General features: G+C 33.3%; 4 protein-coding genes and 2 non-coding genes across 7 annotated transcripts; 2 read left to right on the top strand and 4 right to left on the bottom strand.

The window, feature by feature from the left end:
* Positions 1-6,615: 6,615 nt before the first annotated feature.
* On the top strand, positions 6,616-8,809 carry LOC102613199 (uncharacterized). The gene is made up of 5 exons (XM_006486370.4): positions 6,616-7,034; positions 7,307-7,534; positions 7,741-7,816; positions 7,924-7,987; positions 8,500-8,809. Exons 1-4 carry the CDS (start codon positions 6,900-6,902, stop codon positions 7,938-7,940), a joined length of 456 nt encoding a protein of 151 aa, XP_006486433.1. The 5' UTR covers positions 6,616-6,899; the 3' UTR covers positions 7,941-7,987; positions 8,500-8,809.
* A 210-nt stretch (positions 8,810-9,019) lies between these two features.
* On the bottom strand, positions 9,020-9,954 carry LOC102613787 (hypothetical protein). Its single transcript, XM_006486372.4, has 2 exons — positions 9,300-9,954; positions 9,020-9,158 (listed from the first exon to the last, which is right to left on the bottom strand). The coding sequence occupies exons 1-2, from the start codon at positions 9,655-9,657 to the stop codon at positions 9,142-9,144; spliced, it is 375 nt and encodes a 124-aa protein (XP_006486435.1). The 5' UTR covers positions 9,658-9,954; the 3' UTR covers positions 9,020-9,141.
* A 146-nt stretch (positions 9,955-10,100) lies between these two features.
* On the bottom strand, positions 10,101-11,493 carry LOC102613493 (uncharacterized). 2 transcript variants are annotated; one of them, XM_052440084.1, is made up of 2 exons: positions 10,828-11,493; positions 10,101-10,577 (listed from the first exon to the last, which is right to left on the bottom strand). In XM_052440084.1, exons 1-2 carry the CDS (start codon positions 11,172-11,174, stop codon positions 10,508-10,510), a joined length of 417 nt encoding a protein of 138 aa, XP_052296044.1. In that variant the 5' UTR covers positions 11,175-11,493; the 3' UTR covers positions 10,101-10,507. The 2 variants fall into 2 exon arrangements, with proteins under 2 accessions (XP_052296044.1, XP_052296043.1); XM_052440083.1 differs by lacking the exon at positions 10,101-10,577 and having other exon boundaries at positions 10,585-11,487.
* On the bottom strand, positions 11,418-11,489 carry TRNAD-GUC (transfer RNA aspartic acid (anticodon GUC)). Its single transcript has one exon. It is a non-coding gene; the product is annotated as a tRNA-Asp (tRNA).
* A 767-nt stretch (positions 11,494-12,260) lies between the features above and the next one.
* On the top strand, positions 12,261-12,332 carry TRNAP-AGG (transfer RNA proline (anticodon AGG)). Its single transcript has one exon. It is a non-coding gene; the product is annotated as a tRNA-Pro (tRNA).
* A 66-nt stretch (positions 12,333-12,398) lies between these two features.
* LOC102614089 (rop guanine nucleotide exchange factor 5) lies at positions 12,399-15,979 on the bottom strand. The gene is made up of 7 exons (XM_006486373.4): positions 15,287-15,979; positions 14,815-14,931; positions 14,571-14,725; positions 14,100-14,174; positions 13,722-14,012; positions 13,259-13,615; positions 12,399-13,176 (listed from the first exon to the last, which is right to left on the bottom strand). Exons 1-7 carry the CDS (start codon positions 15,549-15,551, stop codon positions 12,661-12,663), a joined length of 1,776 nt encoding a protein of 591 aa, XP_006486436.1. The 5' UTR covers positions 15,552-15,979; the 3' UTR covers positions 12,399-12,660.
* Between the last annotated feature and the right edge of the window lie 2,764 nt (positions 15,980-18,743).

Raw genomic sequence — 18,743 nt, 5'->3', positions numbered from 1 at the left:
GGCTATCAAAACCTCTACTCACCACTATTAAAGTTGAAAAAAAAATCTCTGATATGAGTGTATTCTTCTATTTTGAACAACAAAATGGTTTTTCGAGAGATTCATCGAAAAAAAGTCTTAAGGAGTTGAAGAAGAAATTAAAAAAAGAAGTATAAAAAGAGAAATGAAAATAAAAAGATACTTTACCTGGAGTAGATTAACAGTAATTGGTATATTTGAGCATGCAATAAAATTTACCCCTATATTCATATGACAGAAAATATAATTTTATTCATTAATTAAACTACTAATTTGTCTAAATTTTAGTTTTAAAAAAATAAATTTCTATCTATTTACATAAATCTTAGTTTTTATAAAAATAATTTTATGTTTATTTTTTTTACATTGACCTAATGTCTAATTAAGGGCATTAATGTCTTTGTGCTAGTTAGAAATGGCCAGTAATTGAACTTAACCGCGTAGGACAGCAATTTGACTATTTGGGGGTGGGGTTGATGGCTTACATCAAAGTTAGTGTGTGCTAATGATTAATAATAATAATAGGGTAAATATGAAATTAATCCTTACCCAAGCATTAGAAGTTCGTTGGTTTTCTTTTAACCGGATAATTACCGGTCAATTTGTCACGCGTCACTACACGTGGCTGCATCTAATTTAGTCGTTTGTCATTAATTGTGATTTTGATCCATCAAGTTTTATTTGAAATTCAAATTAATACTTGATAGCCAAATTCTCCTCTTATTCAATGAAATTGACTATTTTCTCAGTCCTCGTGTTACAAAATCCACTAAAACTTCTTTGGAGCTACCTGTGGGGCAGGTCGATTCTACTTTTCGAAGATAATTCAACTTTTGTGATGGGAAATTCTGGTGGATGAAAAGTAAATTAACTTAACAATACACTTATATTAAAATAATTTAATATAATATAATACAATATACCTATATTAAAATAATAAATTATTTTAATATAAGTGTATTGTATTATGTATCTGGTTAATTTGAGAAGTGATAACTAATAGATATAGAGCAAGATTGCAAGACTAAGTAATATATATGGACCAAAATAAACCACAGCATTGAATAGTGAAAAAGCCCTTTTTATTTTTAGGGTTTGATACAATAGCCTATTTATTTTATTTATTTAAACAATAACTTATTTCATTCACGTTTTTTAAATAATAGCCCAACACACTCTTCTGTTATTTTATCTTTAATTTATTGTATAATTCGTTGAGGGCAAAATAGAATTTTAATTAAGAGAATACAAACCATTTTAAAATAAAACTCTCAAACATAATTATATGACAAATGACTTTCTGCATGAATTTAAAATTTAATAGTAACTTAATGGAGAAACAAATAATAACACTAAATATTATATATATATATATATATATATATATATATATATATATATATATATATATATTTAGGATAAAAAAAGATAATCAATGGACAATTATTTTACCAAAAATAAACACAGACTTTCATTTATTTAAAAAAACACACATTAAAGATATAAAAACACATATTTAATGTATTACACGACAAAAGACATTGAATTAAAGTGTGTTTTTTTTTTTAATCTTTTTTCTTATCCCTTACTTTAATTTAGTCAATGATCCTTGATTGGATAATTGTTATTATTATTATTATTATTATTATTATTATTATTATTATATATTAAAAAAATTCAGTTGGCTTCATTAAAAAATTTAGTGAACACAAACATTATGTGTTATTTTTGTTTCATTAAGTTATTCTCAAATTTTAAATTTATGTAAAAAAGTAGATATTAATTAATCGTTCTTGAGATTTTTATTTTAAAATTATTTGTATTTTTTTAATTGAAAATCCTCTTTTTCCCTTAATAAATAGTATAGTAAACTAATTATAAATTTATAAAAACGCATTTTGATCTATTGTTTGAAAAATAGAGATAAAATGAACTATTATTTAAGGAATAAGGATGAAATATGTCATTATATCAAACCCCTGATAAAAAAAAGGTCTCTTCTCGCCGTCAATATTACGTTATTCAATAATTGTTGCAACTTTTGTTTAGACTTAGTTCCTTAACACTTGAAAAAGTCCGTGTTATTAGTCCAAAATATAGTCATCTGGAAAAGTACATTTAACAAACATATTTAGTGTTACCAAAGGGCTTCAATTCAATCGGCAATAACAGAAACGTGTTGAAAATCTACACAAGCACGTGCAACTCAAACTTTTTTCTCCCAACAGCCTGAAAAATGTCAAAAGTTTTTCTTCTTTTATGGCAATCTGGTCAGTGGCTGTATATATACATTTACAGATAGACTTACAGGGTTTTTATTTTCGACTACTGGAATATAGCTAAACCTAAATCAGCTCACAGAGTTCCAATACCTAAACTCAACAGAGGTCGAATTAACTTTAAAATAACTTGCTTTTTCGACGGATTAATTATGAAAATCATTCATTTTAATCGAGTCAGTACATGGTTTTACTCACAAAGAGGAATGTTAAAATTGTTTAAAAATATAGAGATTCATCTTGTATAATATGATGGAGTGCTTATCTAGCTAAAGAAGATCTAAAATCCTAAATTTTATTAAAGTCCAAAAAAAAAAAAGAAACTATTACGTTATATGGTATAATATTATTATAACATTACATTATTACACTATATGGTCTATAATAATTTTTCTTAACTTTATCAAATTAAGTTCAAGATCTGGATTGGATAGTTTCTATAATATAATATATCTAAAAGGTTAAGTAAAGATATAAGCATTCTTAAGCACGAGCACATGTTTTTTTTTTTAATATACATATTCTAAATTTTACAACATTGTAAAATTCAAAATTCATATTTTAAGAAATGCGAACACTTACACTAGAGAAAGACTCATAAAAAATATGGCCCATTAATACCCACTTATTTTTGGATTTGTGAATGCAGCTTAATTTATTTCTGGGCTGCCGTTCAAACATTGTCTCATGTGATCAATTCAGGTATTAAGTGATTATGATGAATACGTTGAGCACTTTATTCTAATACCTGCTCAGTTTGAAAGTTAATGTTCAAATAATAGTATTTAATATTTCAAAATAATAATAACAATAGTAGGATGTAAGTTTTAACAATAAAAACCCCCATGATCGAACTTTGTTTGACGAATCTATTTTAACCTGTCGTGTACGCTTAACTTAAAAACTAAAAGTGCATTGTGGGGGCTAAATGTTCTTTATATCCTTCTCCCTTGCGAAATGCAAGTGGAGTATGGACATCCTCTCCTGTGAGGGGTTATTTGTATTGGGCATGTACTTCATAGAATTCATTATAATAATGTAAGTCCCAATCATGTATATCTGATTGTAAATATCAGTGTAATACCTCTGCTACAATAAGCAGTTGTTGTAAATATCTGTGTAATGCAGTAATCTGATGATTAATCAGTCTCAAAAAAAAAAAACTTAAAAACTAAAAGTTTTCAACATTTTAAAAACATTTGTTAGCTGGCCTTTATCTTTAATTTGATCCGTATTGAAATCTCCTTACACTATAATCATACATGTACTAGTAATCATATATATTCTAGTATCCTCCTCATCTTTGGAATTTGCTTCAATATATTTTTACAGGAATAGATTCGTTTAAATTCTTTTAAATTTGTAGCGAATTTTATTTGCCCTATTAAAAAAGTAATTAAACCTTAACGTAAATATGTGTTTCACTCAAATGATTCGATACGATTTTAGAAGCGAAGTAGTGGGGATATGGGAATAATATGTTTTAGTTAAATTAATTAACTTCTTGTAAAAGTGAAGTAGATATAAAAGATTAGGAGAATATGCCATGAAACTCGATTCAGCAAGTCTTTCCTCTAGAAAACTTCTCAATTCTCAACTTTAGTTTGCATTTGGGAAGTTGTCACATTTAAGGAGAGATACAATTTGTGCACTTATCCTATCCAAATTTATCCAGAAAGAACCTTTAAAATTTTAATTTATGAAACTAAAATCTCATATCTCCCGTATCTTGATTAAAATATGCATATGATATAATCATTTATAAGCCCTTGATTGAATATCTATATCTTGCTTTATCTCACTGAAGATCTACTAGCATGGCATTACACGTGACAAAATACTCTTTCTTATCAATAAATTAATCAAAGATCTTTTACACACTTAAACAAAATTAATGGCCACAGTCTCCATTATAATTAAGTCGATGGTAATCCTCAAATCCTTCGCTTGTAAGAATGACTCTATTATTTAATTTGATTCATCAAAATCTTTGTAATTGCGTACGTTTTGAATTTTTTTTATTTTAAAAAAAAGCAGCTAGCATATCAGAATGAAGAATCCTTTATATTATAAATGTACTGTAACAGAAGTCGAGTCTTGTTTAACCATCTTAATTTTTTTAGTATTAAATTGGTTGGTTACGCTTCTTGTGTCTTAGAGAAGTTGGGATTGGGTAATATTAAAACTGACTTGGCGTCGTTTTTCTTTGAAGAGAGGCCAAGATTAAGGGACTTGACATAAATAAGATTGTTTATATACCATATAAACAAGCGCGCATGCGCGCACACACACACATATATCTGGACTCTATAATGGCACAAATTCTAGTCAATCACAGCTTCTTTTAGACTTAATTTGGCGCAAAAGAGTGAGACTCTGTGAACATGTATCTACTGTCTGGGCAGTGCTGAAAGTGCATTTGTTGCCTATGGAGGGGATTTCATAAGCAGCAAAAGATGAATACGAGCGGTGCTCATTGGACAAGCGATCAGCTTGATTCTTCACATAATCTTTTTGGTGCTTGTCGGATGATTAAAGGCGTGGCCAGTAGAGAAGAAATTTTAAAAGACATCAGAAATATTATGTCAGTTATATAACAAATAAATAATATTATGACATACGTATTTATTTTGAAAAACCACCATATAAGTGGTGGTTATATTAAATCTAGTAACACATATCATGCATGTATTAAATGATTGTATTATCTCTAATATATTCGAAAATTTTTCAAATCATGTGAAAATTACGTTCACAATGTGTTCTTTTTTTACTTTATGCTTTTGGTGAAAGGATCTGACAATTCAAAGCAGAAACAAGAGCAAAGAAACCTGTCAAATATGATCTAAAACAATTACCCTTTTTTTTAAAAAAAAAAGTTTCCAACACTCCATCCATTTATAACCAGTTAAAATGACAGATTTGCTATATTCCTTGGCCACTTATCCCCTGAAGGACCACAAACTAATACCCAGTCGACCATTTATATATCAGATTTATATTCAGTAATGATTTTTAAGAAAATATAATTGATGTTTATTAGATAACAACATGAATATAACTGACGATTAATATTGTAATAAATTTACATGTGGCATAAAATCATTGAAAAGTCAACACAGCGACTGCACAAATGAGTGCCGACATTTTCATCTTGCTTCTTATTTCAATCTCTCTAACGTTATTAATTCAAGAAGATACTCTCACGTTATTCTTTTCCTCATACTAACTTTATATCTGACCTAGGCTTGTCATTTGCCCAATGACGTTGCTACTCAGACTAGTGTGAACATAATCTTCAGCATTAGTTTGGTTCTAGTAACTTGGCTTGATTTTTGCCGACCTAGTGCTTCCCTCTGCATAACAGCTAGAATATATCCGATTAATTTGATGCTAAAAATTGATGGTGGGAGATTTGAAAGAAAGAAGTAGTCATATTCATGCATCCACACTGCTGTGATAATAAACAAACCCTTTAACCGACTTCTCAGATTCAATGGAAAGCAGAGACACACACGCACTAACATCTATCTTTCAAAATCATATATTCTTTCTTTGATTTTTCAAAGACTAATTGCAATAATATGATTATCTCTGGAATTAATGCAACGGTTGGTATATTGGTATCTTATGTTGATTTCATTGAGAACAAAAGAAAAAGTGAATGAGGAATAGTTAGCAGGGGTCAACTGTTTGGGAGAAATCAAAGCATATCCCCATGAGACCAAGTTGCTATAAAGCAAAGCAAACGACCTTATCCATTTATCTTCGCAGGGACTGTAATAATCTAAAAAGCCGTAGAGTAGAGCCTAAGCACTTCTTTAAAACTTTCAAACACCCGCAATGAAAGTAACTGAAACCATAACTTAAAACTATTAATTTGTTCAAATAATTAATTAATATGTGAGAGATAAGCCACTAAACTAAAAAGCTTCTTGCATTAAAAGCTGATATCAAAACAAATAGGTCCAAAAATTGAAATAGAGTTTGCACATGGGGTGGTCATGACTCATACAGAAGACTTCGATTGTGCAAGAGAATCTTAATATTCTGAATCAAAAAGCTACGCCAATAATTAACCAAATCTCTTAACAACTTGTTATCAGAGACAAAGTTTCAATAATGATCTTATTACTGGAAATTGGGTCAAAGAACAAGGATGGCGACGGGGACGCGTGGCAGCAAGGGATAGAAGCTGGCATCAAATCCACTTGATCAGGGAAAGAGAAAGCAACCATGTGTCACAATGGAGAAAATTGAATGAACCCACATGGGGTGGGGGGGTTAGCACTCAGCCACCTAATAAGAGAGACTCTGCATCTTTTTTCCTTTTTGGGGTCTATAAATATCAGGGAACCGTTTCATCGCAATATCAACAACATCTGCAATCTTCACGTGCTCTCTTGTTTGTTTGCAACTCTGCAATCTTATCCACTGCTGTTTAATAAGATTTCTGTAAAGCAGTCTGTCTCTTTTGGTCAGTGAGCTAGTGTGGTCGTTTCCGGTTAAAGCCTAAACTATCAAAAGAGTAGTTTTGTTCGTTGGTTGACAAAGAAAGCTAAGCCTTAATTATAATTAGCTTCTAAATTCTCTCACATACATATGGAAAACAAAAGGCAAGAGAGTGCTTCTTCTTCTTCTTCACCCATCAATTTTGATCATCTTTTTGGCCCCAAGGACTCCTCTTCATCTGCCACAACTGGAGGTTTTGGCTCCATTTTCTCACCACCAACAGCGGTATTTGATTTCTTTAAAACAATTGTTACATTTTATGAATTTGGATCTCGTGCTGATCCGCACCATGCTTATTAGAATTTAAAAGATCTCGTACTGCATGTACATTTATTTACATCATCAGTATATTAATTGTTAGGCAACAGCTCAGCTTTATATTTTGCTCTGTACAGATAAGCATAGCTATATATAGAATCCATTTCCACTATTTTTAGTGCATGAATTACATGGAAAGTTCTAAGGGCTTTTTCGTTTTAAAAAAAAAAAAAAATTAGGTGCAAGGGAGAGGCTCGAGCCACAGTGGATCAATAATAGGGTCACTGAGAAAGCAAGGTGAAAGCAGCAAAGGTGGTGAGAGCAATATCTTTAATAGCAAAGACAAGAGTTCAATTTATCAGAGTGAAAGCGCAGAGCCTTGCTATTTTAGCTCATCAATCTACTATGGCGGCCAAGAAAATTACTCTCCGAGAACCAAAGCCACTACTGAATCTCATCATCATGTTGTGAGTATAGCATGTTACCTGTTATATTATGAAATAGTTACACGTGCATGCATTAAGCATTAAAAAAATATATACATATGGCCAAATAAATAAATTAGCAATTAAACTGGTATTATTTTTCAATTAATTATTTGTTTTTCTTTTTTAACTATTTAGTATTGTAATAGAATTTTTTTTTTTTTTTCTGTTTTCGCTTTCATTATCAGGTTAAGAAAGATGGGGATGAGGATGATCCAAACGGAAACAATTCTAACAGTGCTTCGAGAGGGAATTGGTGGCAGGGTATGCTGTTTTGTAGAATCTTCAGTATATATATATATATTGAAGTTGTCAAAAAACCATTGGTTAAAGTAATCATGTAATTAATATTTGTTATCTTAATGACGCAGGTTCGCTCTATTACTGACACCTTACCCCCAAAATGATAATGCAAATTCACCACCTATATATATGGTAAGATATTCTAATTTAATCCTTCAATAATTTAGTTGATTGTTTATGAATTTTGTATGTGATTTCTCTAATATAGATCAACGTCATTACTTTATGAATTTTGTATGTGATTTCGTAATTAACACATACCTTAATAGGTCCCTAATATTGATTATTGTGCATCCTAAAAGAGAGTCGTGGTCCCGAAGTTATTAAAAAGATATACCAATGCTCTTATCTATATCAACAATTGGCTTTACACAGTTCTAATTGTTAGCACATATATACCTTATCATGATATGGATATTAACTATTGCGCATTTAAATTTCAACATTAACAATTAGTATTCACGCGTACCTTTTAATTAACGCATGCCTTAATATGACCCTGATGTCGACCATTGTGGATGTACTTGTATGGTGGGATTGATGGTGTAAAATACCTTTGCATGCCTAAAGATAATGGGTTCTTTCTTTTGTGCCTGTTGTTTTTGTTCAGTTGCTTGAGAGTGGTTTGTTTGAATATTTTGCAGGAACGGTGACACTAATATAAAGCTTTCATACCAAGGAAATAAAGATTGGTGGTATTATTAGATAATAGAAGCGCCAAAAACTTGCTGCACTATGTTGGATTCTTTTCTCCAACTAGACAATTTGGGCAAGTTTTATTAATTATATTTGTGTGAGCTGATAATCAATTTTCATGTAACGTTATCACCCTATGTGGTATCTTGTATACAAATTACAAAATCCCTCTTTTGTAATCTAACTCATCACTTTTCTGTGTTGTTGGAACTATGTTTCTGACATTTCAGCACTGAAATAAATGGCTTTCTCTACCAATTCTTAATTCATTAATGTGGGATTTGTACACATAATCATGCCCGTTCATGTTCGTGCAACTAACAGTTAAATATGCAGATTGCATCCCTTGATTGAAATCTAAAATTGGAATAAACTTTGTTTCATTATCAGTTTCAGCAACATCGCCTTTTACTGGGTGATTCTGGAGTTAAAAGAGTGAGTAATACAGAAAGAAATAAGCACAGGGAGTAAACCAAATGACAAGAAAGCGTTTATTAGATATTATTCAGACGCTTGGATGTTACAGTAAGTACATAACAGACAACTTACGCTCTTGAAAAACACAGGCACCATACTTGCAACCTTCCTCTTCAAGGCAATGTGTAAGCTGAAATATGAAACAAGCAGTTCAGTCAATTGCTGGAAGCTGCAATTGAAGCTTTAAAAATAAAATTAATAATAATAATTAAAAAAAAAAGGAAACTGAATCAAAAGCTTAATTAGAAACAGTAGCAGTATCTCTGTATACCTCCACACTTGTAACCAACCGGGCGATCAGCAAGGTTGCAGCGCTTGGGGATGGTTATTGCAACATCAGGCTTGATACCAGAGCTCTTAGCAACATTAGACAGCATAACAGCACAGAGGCAGCTTGGATTCTGGCCAAGTTTCTGTACCTGCATGCAGCACTGGCTGGAAACATCAGCATTAGGATCTTGTGCCGCCATTGCACAAGGAGCCAGTTTGAAAGCTTCTCTATCAGGGGAAGATTTTCCACATTCACCAGCACCAATAACTCCATTGAACCCAGCACAGCCCAGAATCACTAGAAACACTAGAATGCAAGTGTATTTCATTGCAGCTCCCATTTCTACAATGCAATTCATAGACTAAACAATTTGGTAGTACTTATAGTAGAACAACGAGCTCAAGGATGCTCACATGTCAAAGCCACTAATCATAGTGGGTGAAGCACTAAGTCGTTTTGTTTATTCCTTCACCAACACCCTCATAGTTAAAAATTAAGATCACCTCACTATTTTAAGCCAATGACGGTTAGTGCTTGAAAAAAGTTTTTGCCACCATTCCACTCCACTAACTTTTTATCCTTAAAAATCAAAGTGCAAAGCAGAGCGTTCAAGAGCAATTGACATTTGACAGCATAGCAATGGATTATTTCAGAAATCTACCAAGCTATGTTAACACATTTGTGCAAAACACAAGTATTTTGTGGCACAAACCAACCGCGGTAGCATTACCAATCTAGTAGAAAGCATAAGCTTCTAGCCTCTAAGAAAGTGACAATTGCACCGAAAAAATTCAAAATGGATTAACATTGAGGAGCTTTCTTAGAAATTATCTTGAAAATCAAACAAAGCCAAATAGCTTTGCTGAGCATGACTCTTTTAACTGTAGTGCTTCTGCTCAACTAGTAGTGTTTGATAATCGTCAACTTTTACATGGTAGCTAATGGTTACCGATTATCCACTTACTTTCATGGGACAACAAATGATTTTACTACACAGATATTTTTGAAATACCAACTTTTGCTTGACAACTAGAGTTGCCAACTACTCATGGAATTATAATCGATGACTAGAGATTTTATTACCAGCAGCTATTGATTAAAAGCAATGGCACCAAAAGTGTTTGATAAATGAGAAACTTTTGCTGGACAGCTAATATTTACTAACTACCTAAGATTTATATTAATGATTTTTTTTTATTGCACAACAACTATTGATTCATAGTGTTGCACAAACACAAACTCTTGTCTGGCAGCCTTATCGCTTCAATTCCACACATACTGCAAATCAACATCAAAATCAAAATCTCTCGTATCTACCAAAAGCATTACAAAACATATAATGGGGAAAACAAACTAGCTTGTGAAAAAAGCATACAAAACAAGAGAAATATAAATCAAAAGAGCAGCAGGGACCAGGATGACTAAAGGCACAACAGCAGCGAGGCTGTGGCCACTCCCAGTGTCACAGGACAAAGTCCCAAGCTTAATTTGCACAACATCAATCAAAGCCAACATCAGAAACACGCACCCGGAGACCGAGCCGAGACCCGAAACCAACATCCCGACCCGAACAAGACCTTTGTTGACCAAACCCAGAAAATGGGGTAAGTCCGAGTTGTTGGACTTGGAGAGGCGAATGGCTTGCTTGAGGCTTAAAGCGATGAGGCTGGAGAACAAGAAGGAGCTGAAGGAGTACACGTGGAAGGCGATCATGTCCTCAGCTATGTGTGGGTCCGGGTTGCAGGCGGCGTCCGAGATGAGGGAGTTGCTGGGGTCTCTAGGGTTCCAAGTTAGGCCCAGAAAGACGGCGAGTGTGAAGAGTGAGTTCACGTTCACGATGCCGTCGAGTGCCGTGATGTGAATGCTCGTTGTCATTGTTCAAACGATCAAATGGCGGCTCGTGGAGATCGGACGAGGTATCAAACGAAAAAAATCCAGAGAAGACAATGCTAAAGTTGATTGCTTTCTTAATTGGAATCGAAGGGCCAAAGCGTGGGGATGAAGTTATTTTATTGTAAGTTAAAGATCTGGAAAAGAGAAGGTGTTTAATAAAAGCTATTCCTTTTCCCCAAGCCTTTAGCCTCGCACAAAGAGGTTTCGAGGAAAATTCAAAAAGTTCGCCGTTGCCGGGGATCGAACCCGGGTCACCCGCGTGACAGGCGGGAATACTCACCACTATACTACAACGACTGCTGTGCTCTGTTAGACCAATAAATAGATTTGTTTAAGCGAACTAAAGGTCATCTGTATTTTTTCTTTCGAAAGGTTAAAATCTTAACGTGTCTTAATTTTTCTCCAATCTAAATACGAATTTTTCTCTGAATAATATATATATTTTTTAACATCTTGATTGTTTTTATGAATAAAAAAATATTTTAAAAAATAATTAGTGGGCATTTATGTCATTTTTAAACAAAATGAAAAATGAATTATATTTTATAATTTAGGAAAATAAATGTAATTAATAGAGATACTTTTAAGATATGATATTTACTTCACATTTAGACTTCTTTTTTTCGTTCAGGTAAAAATCACAAAAGTTTATCTTTTTTATTCAGATGTAAATGTCTAAAAATAATACATAAGTTATAAAAAATAAACAAGTAAATTTTTATGGTTGTGTGATGGTATACTTCAAATATCGACACTTCAAATGATTTAGAGAATATATCTATCTACCTTCACAACTAAATTTCGAAGAAAAGAAATTTGAACTTGTCACCTCGAACATGAGGGAGGGAATTGTTGATGTTATTTACCACCCGGCTACTAGCTTGAGTGGCCGTAAGAAAAGGTCAAAGGTAGCAGTACATTGAATTCATGTTTGTGATTCTATTACTCTTCATTTTATGTAGACATCTATTTTTCTAACTATTTCATCTTGAAATTTCCTAGTTCATGCAATTGGTATTCAATTTTTTAAAAAAAATCAATGTTGCTAAGTACCCTAATTTGACTATGGGGCATTTGGTCTAGTGGTATGATTCTCGCTTAGGGTGCGAGAGGTCCCGAGTTGAATTCTCGGAATGCCCCCTATCATTTATTGTTTTGCAGTTTCCGAGCATTTTTCTGCATTCAGATACAATGCCACACTGAAGATCCACTTGAAGTAACGATCTTATTACATCCATAAAATCCGGTATCAATTACATTCAAATACAAGACGCAAGCCACGCAAAAGTGTATTGTCAACAACCAACCGCTAAGCCAAGGAGGTTTGGCAAAAGTATGAAATTTGAATTCATATAACACATGAGTACGTATCACAACAATAAATTCTATCATTGACAACCCTGACTCTCACAATCTTCTTTCATTCCTCCCCTTTAAAAAAAAAAAAAAGGGTAGTGAACTGACTATCTCAAGTGACCATATATCGTGGCTGACTCTGTCTTGTTTTTGTGCCATTTGGGTGTGCCGATAAGTTATTTTGATTCTCCTTATCTTCAGTACCATTTGCTGGAATTGTACATGAATCCTCAGTTGGGTTGCCACTTATCTTTGCTTTTGACTCAGCACCAAGATAATTGGTCAGGACTCTCTTCACCCCCAATCCACGGCGCTGGGGTTTGTTCTGATTGCTGCTGCTATTGTGGAGAAATGGAGTTCTCTCCCCTCTTGCAGGACTAATGAGAGATCCCAGTGAGCAGTTTGGTGATGCAAGAGTTGATTTAAATGGAGTGCTTGAGACCGGCACACTATATGGGATTGAAACTTTCTTATGAGCTATCATACTCTTTGTGGGAACAGATGACAATTTTTCTGTAGTTTTAGTCAAGTCGTCCACATATATTAAATCATCAATACGAGCCCCAATGTTAAATGCTAGACTCTCAAGAACTCTTGAATAGCTCTCAAGAATTGATTTTCCCACATCCTGTAAAGTTTACATGTAATGTGTGAAAAACCAAATGCAATAATATGAGTAACAAGTTAATACTTGAAGAGAGAAATTGAACCTTGTTGCACTGGATCTTGCTGGTATCTAATGTAGTTTGAGGCAGGCTAGGGAACCGCTGCTTCAAGCAAAGCAAGAGGCTTTCTGCTCTTTCTGCAAGCATTTCCCTCTTATCTCCATCGACCATTAGATCTTTCACCATCCCCCATGATGATTTTGCAGTGGATCGACTTGAATGGAGAGGGGGCTTCGAGTGAGCTCTTCGACGCCAAATATATATTGTGGCTTCCACACGGTTTGCAATGTCAAGAACAATGTGTTCAGAAGATAGGTCAAGGCAATCCAGTAGGCAATCAGCGGAGAACTGATCCGATGTAATATACCTGTAAATAAATTCCCCAAGAGATGCTCTCCCATTCTAGTAACAAATTAATGAAAATTAATTCAGATTCCATAGGAACTAATTTGGGTAATCTTATAAAATGTTGCTTATATAAATTATGAGCAATGTTTGATGTCCGAACCTTTGGCAGAGTTTCCAAGTATGATTCAGGCACTTCCATTTCTCCTAAGCCAATGCTGTTGATGGCCATTGCAGCTTTCAAGATTTGGTTTGTGCTTTCTCGCAAGTGATCCAGTTGCTTTCTTGAATTTTCAGTAAGACCACGAGGCGGAACACGGGGTACAGGCAGCCACCACTTCTCTTCTTGTCGTTGTAACGTTTCGCGGAAAGAGGCTGACCCATCTGCTTCTGGGCTTATAATCCCTTGATCAACATACCAGAACTCAGTGTTGCTAAAACTATCCAATACATCCTGTCATAGTATAAACCAGAGGGTAAACTTAAAATGACTTCTAAGTCTAAGAATAACGGAATATGAATTATCAAAATTAAATCTTACAATAAGCATATTGTCCAGTGTTTGCAGAGCTGGGAGGTTGATGAAAAGATCTGACCTTTGCCTGCAAGCCATAACCTAAAAGATGCAGAACAGATGGTCAAAAAACAAAAGTAGAGGGGGGTGCTGAAGAGAAGAGGCATCAGATTAAATAAGCAACGATCCAGTATCCCATTTTACTCAACATAATAATCATGTTTTGCAAATATGCAATATGCTTATTAAGTTCAAATCCAAAAAGCCATAACTCATTGGAGTTCTTGGTGATTTCAGGTACAAAATGGTTGGTTCCAAAGTTCAATTTTTATTTTTAATTTTGTTTGGGAATTTTTGACAACTAAGTTCCAAAGTTCTTTTTTTTTGGGGGGGGGGGGGGGGGGGGTTTTTTGACAAAAAAATTATACAATTCAAACATTTATACACGCAGCATAAATATGTGATTCTGAATCAAAATGGGACTAGAAATATCAATACCTCAAGCCTTCTTCCATCAGGAAATGTTTGCCAAGAAGGTAAGAATTCGACAATGTGGTCACTGACGCAAGTCAGCCACTCCATCTCTCTTTTCCACATGGATTTTTTTTCAGAAGGTAAGGGCTCTAATCTCCACAATTGCCCAAAAATGGTAGCTGAAAATATACAAAATCATTACAAACTACAAGAATGAAGAAGCAAAACAGAAATTCTAAAGAAAATAACCATGGCAAAGAGAAAATACCATATAGATTTGTAATTGCATTAGAGATAGCCATAGCTGTGCAAACACCTTTACCAGAACCTGACATGTCTTCACCAAGCAAAACTTTTGCAAACCTCTCCTTCATCATCTCAGTCTCTATTTTATTCCACAAGGCAGAAAAAAGAAAAATCAAATTAAAAAAAAAAAGTGTAAGTGATCACCTAACCAACAAGTCACAACAACAAACAGTTGAAAACATTAAATAGTAAATTACTCTTTTTGCTACCTGGGAAAATTTGAAAGATCAAAAAGTTTGGATTTTTTTTATGTAATCGTTATGGAGCACCTCTTTAGATTCAAAATTTAAAGTTCTCACCTTTTTGACATTTTAGACTCACTGAAACAAAATTTAATTCAAAAAAAAAAAGTTTCTCCTTTTCGCTCCTTTCTCACATTTTCTCAGTAACCAAACACACCCAATAGCCCAAAATCAGGAAAAAAAAAATCAAACCTGAAATCATTGCACCTGCGTTCTTGAACTTGAGATCATGAAAATGGGTTTTTTCTTCAGCTTTCTTTTCATCAGAAAGAGAAATTTTCTTGGACACTTGAGCTTTCCTTATAGGCCAACCGAAAAGAGCATGAAAAGAACCAATTTTTTTCACTTGCTCAATTGAATCATCACAGCTTGAACCAGGCCCACTTGAGCTACTACTGTTCTCTCTTGACTCGGTCCCTGACTCAGTCTTCGTGCTCTTCTCCACCAAACTCCCCATTAAAGCAAATCTATTTAACCAAAAAGCTAAACAGTCAGCTCAGTAAATGCTCACAAAGAAACATGAGACTTTTGTAGCTGCTGATGCTGGTGGTGTAACGAAATGAAATTTGATTTTTGAATGGGAAGTGTTTAAAACAAACAAGAGGGTGGATATTGTTTTGACTTAAGCTTAAGCTACGTGCCCTTCCATGTGAGCATTGACATGGAAAGCGAATCAAATTAAATATGGCTAGTGATAAGTTTAATACAAGAAAGGCAACAAAATCATGCAACACAGCTTGATTCTTCCCCTTGTTTCAAAAAAAAAAAATTTTGAGTGTAATCCAGGAGATTAACCAAAGCATGTAGAGCAACGTCTCTATTTCACTTTCATTGTCAGAGTAGAGGATACGTTCAAATTATTAATAAAAAAATAAAAATAAAGTGGTTGCTTTGCTGATCACAAAGTGTAGTCGTCGTACACGTTCAAATTTTCAATAAAATATTTCTGTACATTTGCTTTTTGGCGAACGTAGTATGCGCGTGCATATACTCTATACGTGTAATTACATTTTTACCCCACCTCGTGCCGCTGCCACGTATTCACTGTCTAAGATGGAAAATCACACGCAGGCCCTCAAGGTTTTCCCTAATATACATACTGGGGGCGACATGAAAAATACTATCAGTGCAGCTCCCCACGTTCCTTCATCGATATTTGATCTCAAAAAATAGAGTTCAGATGTCTTCAAATAAATAACCAAAAGTGTGTATCTACTCTTTTTTTGAAAAGATAATAACAATAAGATTTTGTTGCTAAATTGACAAATGTATAATTTTTTACAACACGTCAGTTTTTTCAATAAGTAAAGATTAATTTTCACTATAGTTGTCCATTTCGCTTACGAAAAATATGATTTTTAAAAATAAAGGCGGAAAAGGGGTGAATTAATGGAACAGGTACGTTAGGTCCAAGTTGAATTTTTGCCAGTTGCCAAATACTTAACATATATTCAACTATATGAGGCCCACAATGATTATAACACCAACGGACAACGGTCCATTAAAAAAGCAAATCTTATTGCTATATTATTAAGTTGGTTATTAGTAATACAGATTTTTTTTTAAAAATTTACAATCATTAATTAACAGTTAGATATCTCACAAAGCACGAACTGATGAGTTATCACTTTTCGTGGATTTTTATAGAATTTCTATTCTTTAATCATGTAATGAGTCTTTTTAGTTTTGGTTGCTCGAAAAGTGAGACTTTCGAACAATTTGAACTCGAATTTTAGTTAAAAGTGATAATATATTAGCCCCTAGTATAAAAACTTTTATATAATGATGTTAAAGTATGAATTTCGTCTAAACACGGTTATTTTATGTACATATTTCAATGTTTAATTTTTGTTTTTTATCTATTTCTGCACGAAATTTGTATTTTATTATTATCATCTAAGAATCTTTTTAGACACACATACGCACGTGCGTGCACACATACACGTGTGTACGTACACATGCTCGCGCGCACATACCTTTGACTTTGCATGCCGTCAATCTTTCATTTGTAGTTTTGAGTATAAATAAAGAGTAGTGTTAGGTGTAGAGAAGCACGAGGGAAAGACGATAGAATTTTGTCTTCTCTCTCTCTACCATTTTCTTCTTTATTTCTCTCTTATTTGAAAAATGCTTCTCTTCACTAAGCATTTTTCAAAAATAAATACGGAGCAAAGATTATTGTCTTGGTAAGTTCTCAATGCCCCAATTCATCGTTCAAATGATTACACCTCATTATTTGAAGTGGTTGAACTTTCAAGTTTACACCAATCCCCTAATTAATAAAATTAAAAACTTTCTTTATTTTAGTTTTTATTTCAAGTGTGCGCTTGGGGCTAGGCCATCCAACCATACTCAATGGCAGTCAATTGATGATCCTCCCCACAACGTTCAAGGTGATCTGCTGAGGTTTCTGATATACAATTAATTATGATCCTCTTCTTTTTTCTTTCACCAGCTTTAAAATATCTTATATTACAGATTCATTAATAACGGAGTATAAGAGAAACTCAATTACTCTTTTATTTTAATTTAATTATTCACGACCAGTCATTCATTTATATTTTACAGAGAAAAACTTATATCAAGACGTGGAATTCTAGTTTGACAAAATAATAATAATAATCATCATCATCATTTGGAACTTCAAAATTAAATATCATGCACTAGAGCAATGGGCTATTGGTCTAATGGCAGAAACCTTACACTTATAATATTGAGTGTAAGAGTTCGAACCTCCATAAAAATTTTATGGGGGTTAATTTCAATACTCTCTCAATTATCAACATAATTGAGTGAAGACAGTCTCTCACTTACAATATGTGAGTGAAAACAGCCTCTCCCTTACGATATGTGAGTAGAGTAGGCACCCATCGAATATTAGAGAGGGTTTAAAATATCTAGGCTGGACAAGTACTTCAGTGTGTCAATGTATGACGATGGTCTTAGTTATATAATATGATTGTAAATATTAATTATAATGTCAGATGTAATATCAGTAATATATATATATATATATATATCTTCCACTAGTGTATAAGCTTCTGTATCCAACTTCCAACTAGAAAAAGATGAGCCACGACAACGGCTAGCAAGCTTTTGTTGACATCCCAGACCAAAACCCAAGATAAAAAAGTTTAATTTTGAGGATAAAGTAAAAGCGAAATAATAACTATTGACTTCTGTTATGGTGACTTGAGTGGTGATGGTCGTTCCCTCACTAAAGTTTATTCTTCGCATTCTCTTACTCCGCCTTTATTATTCAACTTTAATTCGTTGCAACGTGAACAAGACAATGCATGTGTTTATTCAACTTTCGAGTTGTTCTTCTTTTTTTTTTTTGGGAGTAGTAACTCACTAACTCAGTTAACAGTTATACTATTTTGATATAATTTAATTGGCGACCACTTTTGTATAAGAACCCTTAAAGCTTATAGTTTTAATTAAAGATTTGAACCAACTCGAGCAGCGCAACATTTTCTTCAACTACTTGAATAAATTACGACAATTACTTGTGCAACTATATGAGGGTGTCATGATCACTTCACATAATCGAAAAACTAAACTAGGAAATTAGAATATGTTAATATATATATATGTATAGAAGAAAATAAGGTATGATTATTCAGAACATTCTTATAGTATATATGAT

The sequence above is a fragment of the Citrus sinensis genome, chromosome 4 (genome assembly GCF_022201045.2).
Source record: "Citrus sinensis cultivar Valencia sweet orange chromosome 4, DVS_A1.0, whole genome shotgun sequence".
NCBI classification, from domain to species: Eukaryota; Viridiplantae; Streptophyta; class Magnoliopsida; order Sapindales; family Rutaceae; genus Citrus; species Citrus sinensis.
This window is presented reverse-complemented; position numbering and strand designations above follow the sequence as displayed.